This window comes from Sciurus carolinensis, chromosome 12, assembly GCF_902686445.1.
Source record: "Sciurus carolinensis chromosome 12, mSciCar1.2, whole genome shotgun sequence".
NCBI lineage: Eukaryota > Metazoa > Chordata > Mammalia > Rodentia > Sciuridae > Sciurus > Sciurus carolinensis.
Window position 1 is genome coordinate 21,534,468 of NC_062224.1, and position 23,280 is coordinate 21,557,747.

The 23,280-nt window shown below is 41.5% G+C and overlaps 1 protein-coding gene across 12 annotated transcripts in view; it reads right to left on the minus strand.

Annotated features, from left to right (window-relative positions):
- Nucleotides 1-856: 856 nt before the first annotated feature.
- The window catches only part of Kiaa1217 (KIAA1217 ortholog), a 293,338-nt gene continuing 270,914 nt past the window's right edge, over nucleotides 857-23,280 (minus strand). For 6 of the 12 annotated variants that reach the window (XM_047520193.1, XM_047520194.1, XM_047520197.1 and 3 more), the window contains 10 exons: nucleotides 20,275-20,722; nucleotides 16,979-17,162; nucleotides 14,512-14,675; nucleotides 13,510-13,677; nucleotides 10,344-10,463; nucleotides 6,010-6,045; nucleotides 5,784-5,861; nucleotides 4,069-5,670; nucleotides 3,441-3,563; nucleotides 857-2,712 (listed from right to left, as the gene is read on the minus strand). In XM_047520193.1, the coding sequence (XP_047376149.1) occupies nucleotides 2,215-2,712; nucleotides 3,441-3,563; nucleotides 4,069-5,670; nucleotides 5,784-5,861; nucleotides 6,010-6,045; nucleotides 10,344-10,463; nucleotides 13,510-13,677; nucleotides 14,512-14,675; nucleotides 16,979-17,162; nucleotides 20,275-20,722 (3,421 nt within the window). In that variant the 3' untranslated portion in view covers nucleotides 857-2,214. Of the gene's footprint in view, nucleotides 2,713-3,223; nucleotides 3,564-4,068; nucleotides 5,671-5,783; nucleotides 5,862-6,009; nucleotides 6,046-10,343; nucleotides 10,464-13,509; nucleotides 13,678-14,511; nucleotides 14,676-16,978; nucleotides 17,163-20,274; nucleotides 20,723-23,280 lie in introns of those variants that run through there. The other 6 variants (XM_047520195.1, XM_047520196.1, XM_047520201.1 and 3 more) reach the window with 5 other exon arrangements.

Genomic DNA, 23,280 nt, shown 5'->3' on the forward strand with positions numbered 1-23,280 from the left:
CCAAAGTAATGGGAAGTCTGAGGTCAAACTGAAAATGTGAGCCACAATGTGCTATTTAGCTCCCCCAGAGAATTCTCAGCTCCTCCATAGAGGGAAGCAAATATATTGGTATATTGGTATGGATTAGCTAGCTATTATTTATATATATATATATATATATATATATATATATATATACACACACACACACACACACACACCATATAAAATAATTATAGTAGTTTATATATATATATATATATAAACTTAATGTAGTGAGTTTTTATATATATATATATATAAACTTAATGTAGTGAGATCATGGGAGATGACTGAAGTGTTGCATCCGTTTATACCTAAGTACTTGCTTAAGTGCTAACATATGTGATTACCATTACAATAATGAGAAGAGACAAAAGAAATTATTTCTGGTGAAACCACCCCAGCTCAGTAAGCCTGAAGCTTGGGATCATATAACTGGGTTCTAAAGTGTAAGACTTTACAGTTTATATCAAGCCACCAAATTAAATATTTTGGAGGAGGAAAATAATGATAAGCAGGTTCCTGAGATTGTTTCTGTAATTGATTCATAATCTTGGTATATGCACCAATTTTCCTCCCATTTTTTAAAAATGAAAGCATACAGTGTGGTGTTTGATAGTATATTTCCCTCTAGATCGACAACATTATTTTTTTTCCAGTTGAGAACTCAAAATATAAATCTCAGTGATAGAGTCATTTTATTTCTATTTTACTTCTACTGGAAATTTAAGAAAAAGAGAAAGAAGAGGCTCCCCAGGAAGTGAGAGTGGAAACCAGGTTTGCTTTCTCTTAGCCAAGCCTTGAGGAGCCACAAAGAAGAAAGTGAGCCAGCCGGTTACATACAAGTTACGACACTTGCAATTAATTTATTAGGAACTCATCATTAGTCACCCCAGAGTTTTCAGAAAAGCAATGTTGTCTGAGAGGTGGTGGGTTACATGTTACTTATAATGCCCTCAAAGCCAAAAACACTTAACTTGGTAATAGTTACATTTTGTTCTTTGACCAGGAAGTAGTTATAGTGACAAGGTACAAAAAATAATAAGCATGCAGCCCTTTATTTAGTTTTGCAAAGTCTCTGCTTATAGTTCTGTATATTACATGACTGTGTTATACAAATACATTTATTTACAAAACACTCTAGCTGTGCAAACCCATTGCTTTTTAAAAATGTATGGATAGCCCCATTTCTGCCCATCCCAATATATCTTTTTAAAGCATGCATAAAAATTAACTTTGGTGTGGGAAAACTACTCTATGTGCTATCACATACAGTATTTTTGTCTATTTATATATTTACAAAAGTTGATCAGTTTACAGAACCGTACAGAAGTGTACATTTTAAAATCCACAATGCAATAGTGTGGCTTACCAGGTCTCAGAAAGCAAAGGATGGGGTTAGATACTGAAAGAAACCAACTAGAGAATCTCAATGTGTTTCAAAGAAAAAAAAAAAAAAAAAAAAAAAGAAATGAAAAATAAAAAGCAAAGAAAACAAGCTTGCCTGGGCTAGCAAATTATTATACATACTTTTTATGGCAGTGCAATAGTTTTGATAAACTGCTTTCTACAGAAGCCTCCCTATTGGCTTACGTAGAAGTTCATTGGCTTAGAGTCTAGCACACTACTTTCAAATGTACAATGCTATAGTATCAAAATGTTTTGGCAGAAAAGATCTTGAAAGGAACCATGAAGTTTTGACAAAAATAGAAATCTGTAATAAAGCTAAATAACACTAAAATAAAAGGAAATATTATAGTATCTGTTTTACAATTTATATAGTCACACTTGTGTATTTCTCTGTTCACTTCTAGTCTCCGTAATGAAAAATATTTTTATACAAAACATACTAAAGTTCTGGAATCATACATGTTTTACATGCTTAATACAGTTTTCCCATCTCTCACACACCATGTCCTCTCCCCATACTCTCTTTTAGTAGCACATGCTCACTCCATTTAATAGGTATCGACTCTAGACAGTAAACACTATGTAGTTACAACAGCAACAAAAAACAAACAAGCTTTACTGAGATCTATTAATCCAGTATTTAGCACATACTTCTCATTAAGCCTCAAACAGTACAGCAATATGTTACATTCTCTTGTGAAAACAGTTGTTGCAGACTGCTAAAAATCAAAAACAGAACAAAACAAAAATGTAACTCCGACTTGTGCTAGTAAGATTTGGCCTTTAAGAGGTTTCCTTTGCTGTGGAAGGGGTGGCTTTGCTGGAACTTCCATTCTGTGCCTTGTAGCTGGTGAGGCTGGGAGTATGGATGGTCCTGATGCCCTTGGCACCTTGACTGAGGGAGGTTGGGGAGGCCGGGGAGGGAGGGGAGGAGGAGGAAGAGGAAGGAGGGACTGCTCGGCCATTTTGAGTCTGCAGTGAGAATGAAAGGTGGTGACCTTTACCTGTGTGAGGGGGGCTCTGAAATTTTAAGGAGCCATTAGAGACAGAAGGGATGAGGGAGGCGGAGTGAGCGGATCGTCCTGTTTGAGGGCTGAGAGGGTTAGAAGTAATCGATGGTTTAGTAGCAGGCGGATTAGGAAGGTTAGAGCTGTCACCACTAGAAGAGGGCAGAGAACTGCTTTTCCCAGAGCTGGGGGAAAGGGCTGGAATCTTAGAAGCAGGTAAGGAGGGGGAAGTAGGCTTACAGTCCCCAACAGCTTTCTTAGCACTTCCATTAGCCTGCAAACAAAGATGGCGGAAGACAGTTTATCAGAAAGCTGGTAACATGATCAGCCCACAGGGCCTGGCAACACAGCCCTTCTGAGACTCACTCAATACAAGAATAACAAAATAGTTCAAGGCCTGAGCTAAGTCTTGTGCTTCTCTAGACCTGGCAGATTTCCCCCCACCCTCCCAATCACCCACCCCAGTTCAACCACATAGCAAAGGATGTCCAGGCAGGCGGAAAGGAAGAAAGCATGTCACGTCACTCCAACTACCACTTCCAGTGGGCAAGGTTGGCCGTGCATTGGGATTATTATTGGGTGTGGGTGGGATATTGTGATGGGAGAGTTAATGTGCTCCTAGAGATGCAGTCAACACAGACGTTAGTATTGGTGACTTTAAGGGCAGTTCAACAGCAGGTTGGTTTGTCTCTGCTTCCCAACGTGTTCTTGATGAAGCACTACGTTCACCAACGGAAATTCAACTGGTCTGGCACCGTGTGTTAACAGTTAAAATTTGGAGTCACAAAGTAAAAGATGTTTTATTGCAAGCATGCAAGAGCGTGGTGAAAAGTTTAACAAAGGTTTTTTTTTTTTTTTTTAAGACTTTCTTCATGCCCCCAGATCCAGGATGTCTACTGTAAACCGTATCTTACAAAGAAAACATAGTATTTGGTATAAACTAAGTCAGTGCTTCATAACGGCAATCATGTCCATCCAAAATTGGGTTTAAGGTAAAACTACCTGACGATATTGGCGAGGATCCTGCAGTTTGGATTGCTTGCCAGGTTTGTCCAGGCTTCCGGGTCTATTCTTGGAACTCATAGGGACGGGCATCCTGCTTGTCTGTGGGGTCCCACTGGAGCCCTGTGGGAAGGACCAGCGGGAGGGGGAAGAGAAAGAGAAGCACGTGAGTAAATCATCACCAAGGCTGCAGAGAAGGCCGAGGGGAGAAGCCAGAACCCTACATGCAGGACAGATCTAGAAGACACCAACTGGGGTTAATTGAAAGAATCAAACAGAATCAACTGCTCACTACTGATCAAACGGATTTTAATGTGAGTATCAGAGCAATCATTTCCAGAGCAAATGGCTGACCCAGCATCCGGACGTTTACCCGACACCAATCAGCAACAGAGGTAAAAACAGAATCAATTAGCTGTTAGCCACCTAGTTGTTGTTGTTTTGAAGGTGAGAAAGGATGAGAGAAGGGGATCATGGCGAACAGACAAAAAAAAAAAAAAACAAAAAAAACAAAACACGAGCCACCTGAAAGGAAGCAATTAAATCACAAGACACCTTTTGCTAATGGTGATTATGGCAGATTTAAGAAAGCAGTTGGGTCTTTTCATTTTCCACCAGACCAAGATACCTTACGTGAAGCTGAAGATACTGACGTGGGGGGCTCTAGGGCAGGGGGGGCTTCATCCAGAACTAGCAAGTTTCGGGGAGAGGCCTCGTGGGCTGTGTGGGATGAGCTTGCAACAGATTCTCTGTTGGAGGTACAGGAGGTGTCAACTAGGGCTTTGGGGCTCATTTCACTGATAGTATTTTCAAGCTGTTTAATGGTCTGCTCCAGGCTGTCCAATGTTCTGTAGGTGTTTTTTCTAATTTCATCAGTTCTTGAAATCTGAACTGTGTTCTCTAGGCTGGGCTGCTCATGTCTCCTAGCCATATTTTTCGGGGTGTCTTCAGGTTGAGACCTGGTAATTTCGAATCGCTTGGCTTCTTTGTGCTGTTTCAAAGTGCCATCCTCTTCCTCTTCCTCGTACACCACCACCTGCAGGGTCTTCTTCCCAGTCTTGGTTCCTGTGCGAATCGCCTGAGTGAGAGCAGCAAGTTGCTTTTTAGGGAACTTGAATTTAAATTTTTTTTTGGGGCTTTCAAATTGGTCATCGGCCACGTCACACTTGATTTCAGAATTTGGAGAATCTGCCAGGCTCAATTTGCTCTGCTCCGTTTTGTTCACGTCCTGTCCTCCTGGGGTCTTGGTCTCTGCTGACAGGGAGTGTGGCTCTAATTTCCTCTCTGTCTGCTGTCCCACCCTAAGACTTCCTGAGGCAACCTGAGTAGGAAACATTTGGGAAGCGTTATTCTTGACTATGGAGTCTCCATTTTCCTCCTCTTCCTCCTCCTCTATTTTTTCTTCGGTCATCATTCTCTCTAATTCCTCATCGCATTCCTCAAAGATGGTGGAAAGTCTCTTATAGGCAGACCGGATGTCCATGGGCTCATCAAAAATGATGATAACTGGTTTCTTGTCTAGGCACACGACGGGCTCTTCACCTTCGGTTCCCTCTGGGTGGGAGGCCGTCTCTTTCTTGGTATCAATATTAACTGTCTGCACATCTTGTCCCTTTTGGCTCACTATGTCATGGACCTCCCCACTGGATAGCACCTGGACAGCGGTTTTGGTGATCATAAAGGCGATGTTGTCAGTGGCTGAAGTTTCATCAGTGGGAGAACTTGAAATTGAGTCTCCATCATCAGGAGGACTCAGGTTTCCATGCCTAGTCCCTTTGGGTCTTAGAACAACTTGGCCAATATCTGTCATGAGACCATCTTGATCTTGTGTTTTGATATCGTGAATATTCAATTCTGTTGATCTGGCAGGGGAGGGAACATGAACCTTATCTGTATTTTCCTGTCCTTGTTCACCCATCTCCTTGGTCTTTCCATAATTCAACTTCTGATTCTCAGGGTCAGGTAGAAGGTACTGCAGTCCTGAGACTTTAGGCCCTTTGTTTATTTCATCTTCTAATGAGTTCATGCCAGCGAAACTAAAATTGACCTGTGGCACATTTTTCTGGAAATAGTTTCTACTGTCTCTGAATAAATTCTTATTGGATATGGAATTTTCCTTCATTAAGGTGTCAGTTTTATATTCTGATGTTCTGGATGTGTCAGAAATACTATTCTCCATTCCTCTTTCCCACTTGGGAGGATCAGTAGGTCTTAGAGCCCCTGCAGTAACCTGCGAGGGAGAGTGGAGGAGGGAAACCACACATATTAATCAGCAATGGATCTGCAAGGGAAGGTAATTAATCTGCAGGGTTATCAGCTGGAACACAGATGTGGCACACTCACCTTTTGTGATTCCATTTGGGGACCATTGTCATATTCAACATCAGATTTCCGTACATCTTCGTGGAAAAATTCCAAATTCTGGTAGAATAGCGTAGGACATGTTACTCCACAAAACCACATCCCCATAAAGTGGACTATACCTAAATTGTTTCTTTAATTACATTTCCAAACATGCTGGTCAAGCACAATTGTTACACGCCAATCCAAAGCCTACAGCTCTGTTTACCTGGGATTGCTTTGTTCTCCAACTTCCAAAAATGCCCTGTGTTTGCACAAGATGAAAGTCTCGATTAGCAAAATATTTTAAGTATTTAAAATTTTGTGGGGAAACTTTTAAGTGGACAAGGGGACCAATCAATACAACTTCTTTTCAACCTCTGACTGTGATCTTAGTAGAATCTGGAGACAGAACTGCAGAAAGCACAGCATATGGAGAAGTTGCATGTTTGGATTCTAATCCAGATCTTTCTCTTAACTGTATGACTTTAAGCAAGTCATTTATTTCACTTCTCTGCACCTTAGTTTTCTTGCCTAGAAACTGAGGAACAAGACCAGGAGATTTTAAATGTCCCTTCCAGCTTGATTTCAGTCCTATCTCTGCTTCTGTGAAAATTGTCCTATAAAGACTTCTGTATTGATTAGGTATGGTGCTTTGGGACTAAAAAACAACAACAACAACAACAACAACAACAAAAAACCCCAAAAAACACAAACATTATTTTTCACTGGTCAAATAACATATTGAAAATGTCTTTGCAGTTTGTAAACAAGTGTCAAAGGGTCAAAATAACCTTCAAATTAATAAGAGCCAAGACAATCAAATTCAAATTCACAGTGATAATGCCACAAAATATAGTCATGCATCACTTAACGATGGGGACCCATTGTGACAGATGCTTCATTAGGTGATTTCATCTTTGTGTGAACAAGATCGAGTGTGCCTATACAAACCCAGAAGGTACCTCAATCACTCAGTGTAGCCTCTTGATGTCATCAAGGGACACTGTAAACACGGCATGTATAAGGCCACTGCCAGTACAACAGGGCAGTCTGTCTTACTGTAAATATATTTTAAAAAATAAGTACACACTAAAGTAACGATACAAAGTATCAAAGATACATAAGTATTGAAAGTCTAGAAGACACACAAACTGGTATCAGTTGTTTATTATCAAGTATAACGTACTGTGCATAGTTGCATATCCTACACTTTTACATGACTGGCAACACAGTAGGTCTGTTTCCACAGCATGGCCACAAACATGGCAGTAATGGGCTGTGGTATGATCTTATGGATACAGGGATGTCACAAGGGGACAGGGATTTTTCAGGATCACCATTGTAAATAAGGTCCACTGTGGACCAAAACATTGTTATGTGGTGCATGACTGTGATCTAAACACAGAACAGATATTTTAAGCTAAGACAGTGACTGTGACATTGTGATTCAACTTTAATTCTCTGTATATTACCATGCAGCTTTTATTCTCTACATTTTATGGTGCAGAGCAAAGATACATTTCTGAGGGTCTCACCAAGACTCAGGACTAACAGTGAGGATGCAGGTAATAACTGAGCTTCCCCTAGAAGCACAACCTGGCCAGTCTGGGTGCATGAGCAGCCTCGGGCCATATGCGACCACCTGGATATCAGCGATGCCTTGGGGCTTCCAAGGCACTGCTGCCCCTTCTTGCTGCAGAATCCCAAAGGAGTGGTGATTATAATAGGTTGCAATACAATCCCAAAGAAGGCTATTTGGTTAAACCAATGAGAGCGTAATAAAGCACAATAACCCAGGCCCGGCCAAAGGCAACCCAAAGCAATCCTAGTGCCCTGGTTAAAGATGGAAAGAATGTTCATACATACTCAAGGAAAAACACACAAACGGCAATGTCAGTGTTAATTACACAGAAATATTCACAAGGTACAAGGCACGTTTAGCTGCCCAACTCCTACTGCTTTAACCTCTGCATGTCCTCACCTCGAAGGCCGTGTAAAAGGGCAGGGCTGCAGTGTGAACCATACCATTTCTCTTGTGGGATTTAAAACGTTTAGATAATAAAACAACTAACATAGCAAGGGAAGGGTTTTAAAAAGAAAAAAATAAAGTTCTGGCCTAAGGTTTCAACTCCAAATATGGAGTTAGCATATTATCCTAGGACCTGAGTGAGAATTTACCCTCTGAAGCAAAGAAGAGATTGGCACACAATCTTGGGAAGACAGGTGCCTGGATGGTGTGTCCTGCCTCCCATTGATCGGAGCATCTGTCTTGGTTGGTCAGGGCCCAAGCCACACCCACCCATGTTAAATATTTCCAGTGTCACCCTGCAGAACATGTATTTTGATACTGATTTAGTAGCAGAAATACTCCAGCGGAAAGCCACTACATTAAAGATGTTGAGTTTAGTTTTCAAGTGAACTATCGTTTTTATCATGACCTAGAAAAAGGAATAAATGTATGAGTACATGACCTTCATCCAAGGTAACTGGGTCAAGTGTCATGTAAATGGAAAATGATTATTTTAGTCTTAGATGGTTAAGATTCTATGTGAAAAGTAATTAAGCTCTTTAATTAGGCCCCAAGATTTGGATTGCTTAGATAACTGTAGCACCATACTCAATATGCAAATGGACAATAAGCTAAAATTAGAGACATAGTTACAAGAAAATTGCATAAAAGAAAAGTGCTAGGCTAGAGCTTCATGATGGTAAGAGAAAAACATTTTAAGAAAACATTTCATTTATGGGACAGATAAATAGCCCAGGTAGAGGTTAATAATGACAAAAAATGGTAGACAAATTGGAAACTTATGGTTATTATGAAGTAGATGTATATCTGAGTAGAATGATCCAGAAAAAGCACCTGCAATTAAACCCAGTGCTGGGCACGCAAGAAAGACCTGTTGGTTTTCCAAAGGATCCTTGATTGTGATGAATGATATCAATGGGATTTGGATTTCTAATTATGGAAAACAAGAAATTTCATGCATCATTGTAGCCAGTTTGGAAAGTTCTACAATGAGTCAATAATTGTCTCCAAAGGGATCATCGAGAAATTCCCAGTCAGTGCTTTAGACAGAAAGGGTTGCACTGGCCCAAATATGCCATGCTATGTCATGCCAGGGGTCACCCATATGTTGATAAGGTCACATAAGAAAATTCCACATACTGAAAAAGCAATGTACTTCTGATGTGACTTTATGAGTTCAATTCAAATTAGAAGGAGGTTTTCTTCATGAGATAAATTTCTCAACAATCTTGTGACCTCCCCCGGTGCAGAGAAGGATTCCCCTTCCCCTGGTAATGGTTATGTATGTCCCTTACATGGCAGATGTGGCTCACCCTAGGGCTCTATGCTGCCTGTGACCCAGAGAGGAGCAGATTTCTTGAAGGCTGTGTCAGACCAGCCCTCAGACACCGTGACGTGCCATCTCCTTCACTGAGCTTATTTAGACATGGACCAGGATCCCAGCTGCAGAAGCTGGGGGGATATCTTGCAAATGATTGGTTTGACTTAATTTAAGGGAAACTTCAAGTCCCTGAACCCTGAAATATAAGTTCCTGGTGAGAAATGTTAGGACTTGAGTTGGTCAAGCTTTCTATCCTGATATTTAGATAAGAGTCTTCATTAAAATAAGATGGCTCAAAACTACCAAATCATAAGTGCTCTACCCAATGCTAGAGAGGCTAAGATAGGAGTTCAAAGCCAGCCTCAGCAATGGCAAGGTGCTAAGCAACTCAGTGAGACCCTGTCTCTAAATAAAATATAAAATAGGGCTGGGGATGTGGTTCAGTGGTTGAGTGCCCCTGAGTTCAATTCCTATACCCCCCACCCCCTGCAAAAGTGCTCTAGAACCAACTTAAAGTTGCTGCTCCAATGTCCAAGTTAACATCCTTTCTATAAAGTATGTAAGGACAGCTGCTTTGTTTCAGAGCCTGAACAATCTTTAAGAAGCTACAAACATATTTTAGTGCTAAAATTATCTCAGATGTGCATCTTGGAAGACACACTTTAAAAACTGGTAATATTTCACAAAAATCTGGTTGGGCATTCGTGGACATATGTGTAAATACTCATAGGTTTCTATGATTCCATATTTGTACATATGTGACAGAGGTATTTTCTATTATGCAGGTCTTCCCTGAATCTAAGGCTTTCACCTATTTTTAACATAGGTTCTTTCTATTTTTTGGTCCAGAAGACATATATAGAGTTGGAAAAACTTCTCTATATTTGGTTGCTATTTCTATTTTTTTTTTGTCCCTAGAGTTGTTCTAGAAAATCCAATACTCTTTAGTTTGGGAAGATATTGTCTAGCTTTCACATACACTGTTGTATGCTGTGCACAGGGACACAGTGTTCACTCTGGAAACCTGAGCCAGGTATCTCTGATCTCAACCTAAACCTGTGTCTTTATTAGTTAAAAAAAAAAAAAAAAAAGGCAGAGAAGAGGAGAGAGAGGGTATGAAGGTCAAGTGCAACAGAGCTGTGTTAGTGTCAGAGCAAGGAAGAAAGGGCTGTCTGACCGTGTGGCAAATGTGTAATTGCCACGTCGTTACCTTCTTCTCCTTGGGTGGCACTGTGGCGCCTGGCCTAGTGTCTTTAACGTGACTGTCAGCCCGGGACTGCTCAGCATGACTGTTTGAATTTACTTCCATAAAGGAACACTTCTGGAATGCCTGAGGAATTAAAATAGTGAGGTTAACAGGGATCCAAGTGTACCAAGTAGAAAAGAAGGAAACAGGCAGGAATCCAGAAGCATGACTGCCTTGCAGTCATACCAGGGAAGTGGTACCCTGAAATCCTGCTCCCCACTGGCCCTCAAGTCAGCAGAGTTGGCTTGGGGGCTGAACCTCCGGCAAAGACTTCCTTGCCAAGATAAAGTGAGGAAGAACAGGTGTATCTTATGGCTGAACACATGCTTGACATGCATGAGACCCTGGGTTCAACCCCCAGCACCAAAGAGAAGAAGAAAAGAAAAAAAAAGGAGGAGGGGAAAACCCTTTCTTTTGTCTGTGGTGAACCTGATTTGCACTTAGTAGGGCTTCTTGCTCTGACCTTTGCAAAATGTTGAATGTAAGTGAATTGAAAGAAAAGGATATCTTTTCCTTCATTCTCTCTCTCTCTCTCTCTCTTTTTTTTTTTAAACCAATTTCATTGAATTACAGGGGGAAAAAGCTCATAGGACACTTTAAACCTTAAAAGTAATCCTTACTAACCCATTCTCTGAAATAGTTAGCAGTCCTACCATGCTCTCAGGCTCGCTTACAATGAAGTGGTGCTCCTCACCACCCGTGCATTTCTGAATGGCCAGGGAGCTGCCTGAGCCTGGGAGATCTGCCTCTGAAAACTAACCCTTGACATTGTGGGAGCCAGCGGCTGGCTCGTGTGGACACTGACTCAGGGAGGCCAGTTCCCTGACAGAGAAGGGAAGTAAAGGCTGTGACTAGAGGGCTGAGAAGGCAGTGGGCATCCCGAGAATCTCCTGACACGTTAAACATGACAGCAGGAGGGGCTGGGGATATAGCTCAGTTGGTAGAGTGCTTGCCTTGCAAGCACAGGGACCCTGGGTTCAATTCCCAGCACCGCAAAAAACAAAACAAAACAAACAAACAAACAAAAAAATGACAGCAGGAGAGCTGAAAGTAAATCAAAATCTCTGGATTTTTTTTCCAATCCCTCAAATAATTCTAAAGGAAAGCTAGAATTGAAGATCACTTATTTAGGGCTGGAGTTGGGGGAGTTCAGTGGTAGAGCACTTGCCTCACATGCATGAAGCCCTGGGTTTGATCCCTAGCTCTGCCAAAAACAAACAAACAAAACTCCAATAAATAAACCAAAAAACCCCACTTCTTTAAATGCATCATCTCAAAGAATTGTCTAGTATTTGACAATTCTTTGGAAGTAAGTTGGTAGGCAGAAAAGAGAATAGGTGTCTTCTCTACATGAACTTTCCAGAACTGGTCCTAAAGTTCAAATATAGCTGATGGCTAGGGCCTCCTTTGCTCTCCCATGACTCACTTCCTGCCCCTCTGCCATCCCTGCTACCCTGCAGAAAGCCAGTCCTGGCTCACCCTGAGTATGACTGGCTTAACTGCCTGCTTAGATCCCTGCTTACTGAATCTATTTGCCATCTCTTCTGGGCTATTAGCTCTGGATTTCAGAGCCTGTGTTTTCTTCTGTTGCCTGGTGACACTCTTAGAGGGGACTACAGTCTCCCACCTGCCCCAGGTCTAAATCTAGAGAATAAAAAGAAATCAGCAAGGCCCTTGACCGCTGGCAACATTCAGGTTGAGTCTTTGTCCCAGTAGGAGAGCCAACAGGGCTTGGCTGAGTTAGGGTCACATCACTTCATTTATCACTGTTAAATGACCACCCACCATGGAGTAGGAGGTCAGATACTACACACAAGGAAAAGCAGTCATCAAAGAGGGTATCGAAGATTAAGATTTCAGTGGAGAGAGGCATTCTCAGGTGGCAGGCTGGAAGTGACCACCATAAATATATGATTTCTCTTCAAGGGCTGAACCTGGATTATTTACAGATCTACAAGTTATTCACTTTATAATTCTATATGCTCCAACCATTCTGAAAACCTGTAAACAGACTGATTTGATGGAGGGACGTCCCAGGCCAGTCTGAGTTTCACTAAGGCTCAACAGGGTTTATGCATGACAGAACAATCAGCAGCCCTATTTTCCCTGTAAAATTCGGCAGCTCAATTCTGGCAGTTATTACCATGGAAACCATAGTAGAACAAGTGCAGTGAAAATGATATGGTTTGAAAGCCCTCCGTACTCCAAATGAAGGATTCATGGGCCTACACACTCCAAATGAAGGATTCATGGGCCTACACAACCCCACTGGTGCAGGGGTGGAATGACATGTTCTGGAGCCCCAAGGAGGGTGTGGTCTATTTGATTGATGGAAATATTCTATAATATGCATAAGTCAAACAAAATTCAGAGTTTAGGAATTGTGTACACACCTCTAATTAGACAAGGTCTTAGAACACACGCCTAGGGCAGATTCTTATCCATGACTAGAACATGGGATAGCAGTTTGGGTATAGTTTCTGTATCCCATTCTTAATCCTATAAGTGAATTATGTCCATTAGTTAAAAAGTACGTGTGTAAAACTAATAAAGCATCATTTCTTCAATAGGCCAAGACAAATGCAAGCAAATGTATTCAGCTCGTCAGAATATCTGACAAGATGACATTCACATAGAACAGGAACCTAGTATGAACTACAGGAGGTCAGCTGAGTCAGGACTCAAGGTCAACTCTAAAGTTTAAAGCCAAAGAACAGGAATCCACCTAAAGTGCGCTTTAATCAGTCCTTATACAAGGCAAGACAGTGGCTGGTATTTCTAATCCCCATTTTAATTGCTTTTGAGATGAAGCAAGACTATTAAGACAGAAGAAAAAGAAAGAAAATTCTAACAGCCAGAGCTAGGGAGGTATGCAAATGATTTTTCTGTATACATTTTCTTGAGTTGTTTTGTGAGATGGTCATTCCTCACACGTCTCATAGGCAACCCAAGAGCCTGGTATGGCACCATCTTGGAAAAGTGGAGGCCAAGGCTAGAGGTCGAAGCTTATGTGTCCTAGGTGCAGGGGCCCCTCACCAGCCTTCTCTAGCTAGTAAATCTGTGAAAGCCGTGTCTAGAGAATCCTTGATGAGATGGCAGGGAGTTAGTGGCAGTCACCTCACTCACATACCTGGAGTTCTGCCATTATTTTGTCCCCTTCTTCTTCTTCTTCCTCCTCATCTTTCAAGGAGGAGGCAGTGACTGGCGGTGGGGATGGGGTCCAGGCTGAAGCAGACTCCTCTGGTGGACATTTTGTGGCTCTAGCCTGTGGGCTTGAAGCAGCATCTTCACTGCTTGCCTGTGGGAGATGAGAACCACAGATAATGGCTTAATACATCTTAGGTACCAGCAAAAAAGTGACAGATTACATGATCCCTCACTGCCTGATCCTTTGGTTTCCTGGATCTTCACATTCAGTTTGTGTTTTTGTTTCCACAAGTTGTCATTTTGATAAATGGATTGAAGAATTATAATAAAATCAAAAGTCAACATCCAGTGCCTTCAAGAAAGGTCATTTCCCAGCCTACAATTCCTTGGAAATTGTATTTTACATCCTATGTGACAAAATGTGCCAAGTGAAGTAGGAGCTATAGCTCACTTAACGTCTTTCTGTATAAACCCTCACCCTGAGTTGGCTAGCTGCCACCTCTAGAAGAAACCTTTCTTTCACTCCCACTTCCCTCCTCTAATTCAATCTTAAGATGCCCTGTTTGGGAAGTAGCTTGTGATTTTTTTTTTGTAATGGGGATTCAACCCAGGGGCACTTAACCACTGAGTCACATTCCCAGCCCTTTTTGTGTTTTATTTCTTAGAGACAGGGTCTCACTAAGTTGCATAGGGCCTTGCTGAGGCTGGCTTTGAACTTAGGATCCTCCTTCCTCAGCCTCTGGAGTTGCTGGGATTATAGGCTTATGATTTGTGCTCACATCAATGCAGTAAAAAGTCAGATAAAACCTGCGAGTCTAGTCTAATCACAACAGCAGCAGTTTTCCCACATGGGTCACTCCTTGGGCATTTAGTTTAGTTGAGGTTCTACTTCTCCACCTCAGCACTTTTATGTTTGAACACAGAGCACCTTGTCTAAGGGTATCAGCGCCCAGAAACCAGTTCACTAGGATTCAACCCGTCAGACCTTGGTGGTGGTGCTGTCCTTCCTGCCGGTGTAGACCACATCGCCAGATCTTGTAGTGGTGAGCCCCGATCCAGGTAGGTAACTTCGCCGAGGAGGTGGGGGAGGGGGAGGAGGTGACTTTCCCCCCAGCTTGTCCAAGTCTGGTTCTGAATTTGGTGAGTCTTCTGGAAAACAATGTGCCATTGTAATTTTTCAAAGATTATGTTCAGAAAGTCCAGTGTATTGCTATAAACTTGAAGAATACTGTCTTAAAAATTTTCCACATAGCAATGATAAAGGATATTAATCCCCAAGGTCAACTGGATTTAAATCTCAGAAAGACTCTGCCCAGATCCCCTAACCTCTCTGTGTCTTAGTTTTCTCATCTATTAAGTGGGTATCATAAAACTATCCTTTCCACTGGGGTGGTCTGAGGATTCAATGATCTAAATAAGATACTTTGCTTATTGTAAGTGATATGAATTGTATTAGCTATCATTATTAAATGAATTTCTTTTTAAAAAATATTTTTAGCTGCAGCTGGACACAATGTATTTTATTTACTTTTGAATGTGGTGCTGAGAATCGAACCTAGTACCTCGAACATGCTAGGCAAGTGCTCTAACACTGAGCCACCAACCCAGCCACATTAAATGAATTTCTTGTGACAAAAAAACTGTCACTTGGAAAAATGAGGAACTAAAGATAAATCCAAAATGCCTTGTGTGTCCTCCAAAGTCTTCAATCCCTCAGTGAAAAAGACAGCTGTATCAAGAAGGATGTATGTGGGGAATGTTAACAATCGGATCTAGCTGACGGAAGGCCGGGGAGGAAATAAGACAAATGGGAACAAAGTCAAAGCCAGAGAGGAAGTGAATTTTTTTTTTAATTGGGTTATGGTTATGTGGTTGGAAAGGATTCTTTTTGTTAATCAAAGGAGGCAGGAAGTGCAAAAATCAGAGTGTAATAAATAAGAGTTAATATCTGGTCACACATTTCTAGTGGTCTGTACATTAGTGGATTATTTCTGAGAAGGAATCAGAGCTTTAAAAACATAAACAGTAATAAAAAAATACAACAACAATAATGAATACAACATTTTAACTAAGTAAAAATATTCTTGGGAGTAACAAAACATTTATGTAAAACCCTTTTCAATCTGAAAGAGTAAAAAGTGAAAATGAGGTATGTTAATAAAGTATGATATTTTTGTTATACAAAAGTAGAAAAATTGAGATTATATAAAGGGATGTAGGGCAAAATGAATGATAGGCCAGTACAGAATTAGACAAGATAGAAATGTAATGAGTGGGTCATTTTATCTACTAGAAATTCTTCCTGGGGACTTTGGGAGACAGGCCATCTTTGTGAGAGAAGTGCCCCTCCCAGGGTCCTACCCTCTCAGGACAGTTGTTGTCTGGCTGTCCAGGGGCCCCAGACAAGTCTCACCCAGATGGTAAATGGGATGAGGTCGGGCAGGGGCACAGAGGCCTCTGAACAGAGGCTGAGCGGGAGAGTTTCAGTGAGTGGAACTTTGGGGAATGAAATGTGGCCGGGGAATATTCCATGGATTTTCAGTCAAATCCACGCTAATGTTCCTGGACATGCAAGTCCAGATGGTGATTCCTTTTCAATTTAATTTTAGTTATTGGACAAGGTATTGCTGAATGTGACACTGCAGACACTTTAGGCTGCAAGTAAAATAACATCATCTCTGTACATAATTTTAAGATCAGAGTAAGGCGTGTGGTTTGTAATTAGTGAAAGATTTTGTAGTTTGAGTTTTTAAAGTTATATTCATGTATCACTTAAAAATAGGGAGACACATGCTGAGAAATGTGTTCTTAGGTGATTGTGTCAGTATATGAACATCATAGGATGTGCCTACACAAACCAGGATGGCTACAACATCACTAGGCTATATAGTCTTATGGGACCACCATGGTGTACGAGGTCCACTGTTGGCCAAGTGTTATGTGGCACAAGACTGCATTTTATATTATTATTGATACATTGATGCTTAAACTTCCATGATTGAGTTGGCTAAATATAGATTTTCAGAATTTTTTCAAAGGTAGAATTTCACCTGATGATGGAGATAATATCCCCTGGATATTATCATAAAAGCCGCCATTTTCCTTCTGGTGGGGGGGTAAAAAAATTTCTTGTTGTAAATGCAGGCCTCATACTCTCCCAGCTTCTACTGCAAGTGTCCTACATTCTGAGGAAATACAGAAGCTGGAAAATTACATTTTTCTTTATTGGACATTATCTGGCATCCTAACACCCAACATGGCTTTCCTGCCACAGTGAGAAGTAAAAAGTAGTAGCAAGGAGCAAGGATCTAAGGAATATCTGGGGATTCACTTTATATGATTCTTAAGAAGTGAGACCTTGGTCCCGTGGTCCAGCACAAGCTCACAGGTGTGACATCACTCTGAGTTGAAGACAGCCCATACCAGCAGCTCCTGTCGTGAGACCACCTTACCTGAAAGCTCTAGCTTGTCCGCTGGGGCATCTCCCCTTGGCAATGGGCCGGAGGCTGGTGGCATCTCCAGGTTTGGAATTGACTTCATGATGTTGGCCTGAGCCTCTTCCAGGAGCTTCTCAAACTCTTTCCCATTATAGTGGTCCAGATTTTGCCTTTTCTCTTCCCATTTCCTTTCTGCTTTCTGAAGGGAAATGGCAAAGGAAGATAGTTTTAAAACCAGAGGGAAAAGCTAATTTGAGTTTGGAGATTTTTGCATCTAAGTGGGGAGTGTAACTCAGATAAAATGATGATAAGATAATGACCTGGTTTCCCTTGGAGGGACAACTGCACACATCAGATGAGTCCCGGCCACCTGACCCTTCTGTTGTCTGCCACATCATCTAGAGCTATGTGGCTGACATTTCAGCCCAGGTGACAGTCATCCACAGAGAAGCAATTTCACAGAGAAGCAATGAAATTAAGCAATTTCTTAATTTCATTCAGAAACTCAAACCCACTCCTTAAATTATCACTGGGCCCTAGGACATACTTTTATCAATACTGAAAAAAAAAAGGGACACCAGATAATGCTGTCAAAGGTATATTTTTCACTACCAAATTTTTGCTTTTTAAAATAAGTTTTATTATAGAGGATATGTCCAAACAAATAAAAAAAAAAAAAAAAACTAAGAATAAAACAATCCTGTCCTGTCCTGATTATACACTACACATGTACATATATGGATGTGTACTGAAATATCACATGGCCCTTCATTAATATGCACACTTTTCATGTCTTTGTGTATCAGTTTATAAAAGATAATTTAAAAAAAAATCCTACATCTTAGTTCCACTTCTCCTAAGAACTGGGTCATGTTTTCTTCTTAAAGTGAGAGGAGATATTGTTTAGATGACCGCTAGCTTCATCAAGTTCCAAAAGAGATACATTAAAAATCTTTTTAAATACCTACATTTTAAAGGACATTTCTCCTGTGATTTTACAGATGGGTTCATTAATCATTCTAGAAGGGTAGAGTGGAAATTAGCCCCAGGACTGGTGTAACCTCAGAATGCAGGAATTAGAAAAGATCACTGAATCAACACATTTTACATGGGAGTTTGGGGTCCAGTAAGACGAAGAATTTGCCCAAGGTCACCCCATGTAAATAAAAGTCACCTCCTTCACCATCAGTACCCTCTTTTATTTTTTCTTCTTACCCTATCAGCTGGCATATACTTGTTCTCAGTCTCCCTATAAGTAGGTACGATTCTTGAGGGCACAGACCTTATCTCCTCTGTTTGCTGCCTAACCCAGAGCCTATGAGGGCCTGGTACACAGTGGAGCTCAGCATCTCTACCGAATGAATGAGGTTCATCCCATTTATTAGTAGCTAAACTAACAGAAAGACCCAGGCCTCCCTATTTGTGGATGAGGGCATTTTTGGAGATGATTCGTATCTCCTCTCCTCTTAAAACTTAAAATATACAAATCATAATGATTATTATGCTCACTAAGATCTCAAATATTCATATTCTTTTTTTTTTTTTTTTTTTTTTTTGTTGGAAGGCGGATACCAGGATTGAACCCAGGGGCACTTCACTGAGCCACATCCCCAGCCCTTTTTTTTATGTTTTATTTTGAGACAGGGTCTAGCTAAGTTGTGTAGGGCTGAGGCTGACTTTGAACTCATGATCCTCCTGTTTCAGGCTCCTGAGTGGCTGGGATCAGAGATGCATGCTACCACACCCAGCAATATCCATACTCTTGATGGATATTTGTGAAATAGAGGTGTCATCAGACTGACACCCTGTAAACACTGAGATAAAGTGATGACAAGTCCTAAGAGGCAGATCCATAAATTCTCTGGAAGAAATGCGTATTCCCCAGCTTCAACTTTTCACGCCCTTCTGTGAAAGCAATATTAATTAATTAATTTTTGCAGTTTTGGGGATTGAACCCAGTGGTACTCAACCACTGAGCTACATCCCCAGGGCTCTTTATTTTTTTAGTTTGAGACAGGATCTCACTAAGTTGCAAAGGCTGTCCTTGAACTTGTGATCCTCTTGCCTTAGCGTCTGAAGTCCCTGGGATTAGAGGTGTGTGCCATTGCACCAGGCGATAACAATTTTTAAATGTTGCTGACTTGGATCAGGAGCACAACCTCTAACCTTGGAACACAGAGAAGTTACATAGGGACACAGATAATGCTGTCAGAGGTATGTGTTTCACTACCAAATTTTTGGTCATGACTATGGCCACACTGGTTTTAAGAGGTCATCTTGACATACCCTGGTATGTCAAAATATGTGATTAAAGCATTGATAAAAGAATTTCGAAAACAGTGCATTTTTCTGTATGTCAGGGTGTTTAAAAAAATTTTTTTTTGAGGTGCTGGTGATGGATCCCTGGTCCTCACATATGCTAAGCAAGTGCTCTACCACTGAGCTCCACTCCCAGTCCTCTCTTGATCTTAAGACCTACCTTTCTCTTCCATTTTGACCGGTTCTGCTTGTTATTCTTAGACTACTCTAACTTGCATTCTGCTTCCTTAATTCTAGACCTACGGCCTCCATCAATCCTCTATATTGTCTCCAGATTAATTTCCTCAAGATGCCATTTTCTGGTCAGATCTGCAGTATTATTTCTCTGGCACCTTCAAAATAAATTCCACGCGTTTCTCAAACTGGTTTCATCTATGTCCCCCATCTTTATCTCCTCGGTTCCAGTTACATGGACTTATTCATGAACTTGGCCTCTGCTGCAGCATCCCTCCATCCTGAAGTGCCCACAACACCCTTCTCTGTTTACCGTGAGTCTTCTCTCTTTCCGGATCAGTAGTAAACTCTCCCAGGCCTGCCTTTAGCACAGGGGAAGCTCAAGCCAGCATGCACTGACTCAGGAAACTGATTATCACATTTCTTCTTAATTTCATGCTCAGGGATGTCATATTGTAGTTTGAATTTGCCAAGGTGGGAGAATTTACACCATAGAAACTGGCAAATGCCACAAATCAGAGCTTTTCTTTCAGAGAACCGGTTGTTAACTATTTACCAGCACACCACTGACTTATATTCCGAATAAGGTTAGGTGTCGTCTTTCTCAAATCTGATGACCTTCCATCTTTCTCAAATCTGATGACCTTCCCCTTAACCTGGCTACTGAATCCCCAGTTAAGAAAATTCTGTCTTTGATAAAAATATATCTTTGACCCACAAATGAATTCATATACACATTATCTCTACAATTAGACTGTAACTCATTAAGGGAAAGGACCTTGTTTATGGGGTGATGAGAAATGGAAACAGGACTCTACCTCAATGGACACTGCCCTGTTCTTGGCACTCACACTGTGGATTTCCTCAATGAACAAGCTCTGCATGGTGGACCCATTCATGGGTGTCTGAGGCGACTGTGGGGCCGGAGTTGACTGCAGTACTTCCTGTGTGACTGCAGAAGGGCTGGCTGTGTGGGTCCCAGTCCCCACAGGCAAGTTCTGGGCAGGGTTCACCAGGGCCAGGGAGTGCTGGGAGGGCTGGATAAGCACAGGAGAGCTCTGCGCGTGGTGGACTGTCATGCCAGACAAAGGCACCACTTCCGACTTCACATCGCCAGGGACTCCCGTGCCATGGAGGGGCTGGCTGGGGGCGTGGGCTGCTTCCTCCTGGTTCTTCAGGACTTCTGCGGCTGTGGCCTTTTCCATAGCGACATATTGTGCGGCTTGGGCTGCATCTGCGCCTTTCAGGAGCCCATCGGTGACATGTCTAGGAGAAACCATGCACAGGAGTATTATCTGCTAAAATACGTCACTTCCGTTTTATCACTGGGGTACTCGAAGGCCTTGCATCCCAAAGCCAGGTGAGATGAAAACATTTGAAACTCAGAGTAGCTGTTCAGGGGTGAGGGTTTCCATAGCAACTCCCTAAAACCCCTATGGTCCCCTAGTTATCTAGGAGCTGCTTCTCCAGGCCACTCTTCAGGAGATAATCTCTTTCCCTTTCCACTAGCACTCTTGTGCCCAGACTGATGCCTGTCCATCATTGTTTGGATGGTGGTGACATGACGTGAACAGTAGGATTCCAAAGACACTCTAACTCCACCAGCTGATCTTGGCCTGTGTGGACCTTAAACACACTCGGTTTTCACCCAAGAGCTTCCTGAAGCCCTCCATCCCCCCTCCATCCATTGTCAGACACCTCAAAGGGTAACCTGCATTTGAACTCCTTCTGTTTGCTCTGCTTGTAGCTCAACCTGTTCTCTTGCATCCCCACCTGGACCCAACCAAATCTTTTTGCAAGGTCATTGCTGACTCTAGATGTAACACTGTGCTGAGTCCTCATCCTCCTCTGCTTTGGGGAGTCATTCATTGCTATTTGTCCATTTCTACCCAGTCTTTAGAGGAAAAGCCAGGACCTTTGCTGACAGACACACCTGTGTTGGAGTATCACTTCTACCATGTTCTAGTTATATAACACCAGGAACATCACCTTCTTGAGCCTTAAGATACTTTTCTGTAAAATATACAGATGGTAATGACAATGGTCATAAAGCCTTCTTTGGAGGTTGTTGTTAGAACTAATGTGAAGTTATAATTTAAGACCATGTCAAATCTGTTACTTGACCCATAACTTTTAATGAGTCCTACATTCCCTTCTTATTAAAATGCTCTCTTCTCTCTTTTCTGATTTGAAACAAAAAAGACACTATATTCTATGACTGTCCTCTGCTACTTGCTTCTGTTTCTTTACTTTACCAATCCCAGGTTCTTAACTCTCCAAGGATTTCCAAGGATTTGCTCTCTCCTATCTCTATCATTTTACTTGGCTACTACTTCCATCTTCAGTAATCATCTCCATGAAGGTGATTTTGTTTTAAATCCTCCCTCCTTCTCCCCCTACCTTCTCTCCCCTCCCCTCCCCTCCTCTCCTCTCCTCTTGCTCTGAGCTAGACAGTGATTCCCTCTAACTATGTCCCTGGAACTTCAGTCCATTATTCTAGGTGCCTATTAGGAATGTCTGTTTGGATATACTTCCAACACCTCAAATTCAACTTGTGCCAAACCGCTGGGGGATTTTTTCAAGCTCCTAAGTGAGCTCTGAACTGGGACCATTTGTCACCCACCTTACCTTCTCTGCCATGGTGTAAGGTCATCTGCATGTCCTTGGGAATGTGCACATGCCCACCTTCATCCTATCCTCCACCATGATGAGTATCATGTTAAGCACAAAACATGCTAGTACACAATTAACTATAAATAGGCTTGTCATGGGTGCCCTGATAGCAGCCAAAATTTATTTTATGTTTAATTGTTTAACTCATTTTATGTACCACTCTCACCACTGAGTATTTATGAGTAAAAATGTCATGTAACATTCAAAACCCATCTTCTTTTAGAACTTGTATCCGCTGGAGCTAAGATAAATACTGAGCTCTATCACTCTGTGCTGGCTCTAAATGCATCCTTGAGCTGCTTTTCGGGGAAGGAAAGGGTAGGGAAGGGAGAATGGGCAGTGTTACCTGCCAGTCCACTCTCTATTTTTGCTTAATAAGGTTGGTTTGTTTGCTTGCGGCCTCGTGAGTGGCTTACCACATTTGGGTAAAAGCTTAATACAGAATTAGTTTAACAGATTTTTATCTTATTGGAGAAAAAGCTCCTTTGGCAATTGAAAATATGCGACTTTATGAGAAAGTTTAACACAGATGAAATTTCTTCCTGTATACAGTCGGATGTGGACTTTGCAGGAGGAGGTATTTTTTATTTTAATTTAGAATTCCTTTAGCATCCTGGTGCTTGCACTGTTGACCATACAGTTGTTTAGAGGGTTATCTCAAAAGGGCTTTTTTTTTTTTCATTATTCATTACTAAAAAAATCTCATTTGCTTTTTATGGTTAAATAGTTCACCTTGGTTAACTATATACTTCATATACTTTTCTTCTAAATCTGACCAAATGATTATAGTTAGTGATTAAAATTCTCACAAGCAAGTTTCTTAAAGTTACTTCTGTTTGGGACCTGCTCTCAAATCTGGTCCAAAGGGGAACTTTCTGATTTTATTTAAAAAAACCTGAAACTTTAGGGATTGTCACTATACGGCAGTGGTTTATTTTTGGTTGTTGTTTAGTGTCTATTCCTCATGGGAGAGAGTAATTTTTATAAGGATAAGATCCCACTTGTCTTGTTTATTACTGTAGCTAGAAAAGCCAGCACCAGGGTTAGGACACAGAGAATTTTACTGAATTTTATTGCATTGCTGGCTGTGAGAGAAGAACCGACATCTACTCTGGAGTCAAAAGATCTGTTCACATCCCAGACCCACCTAT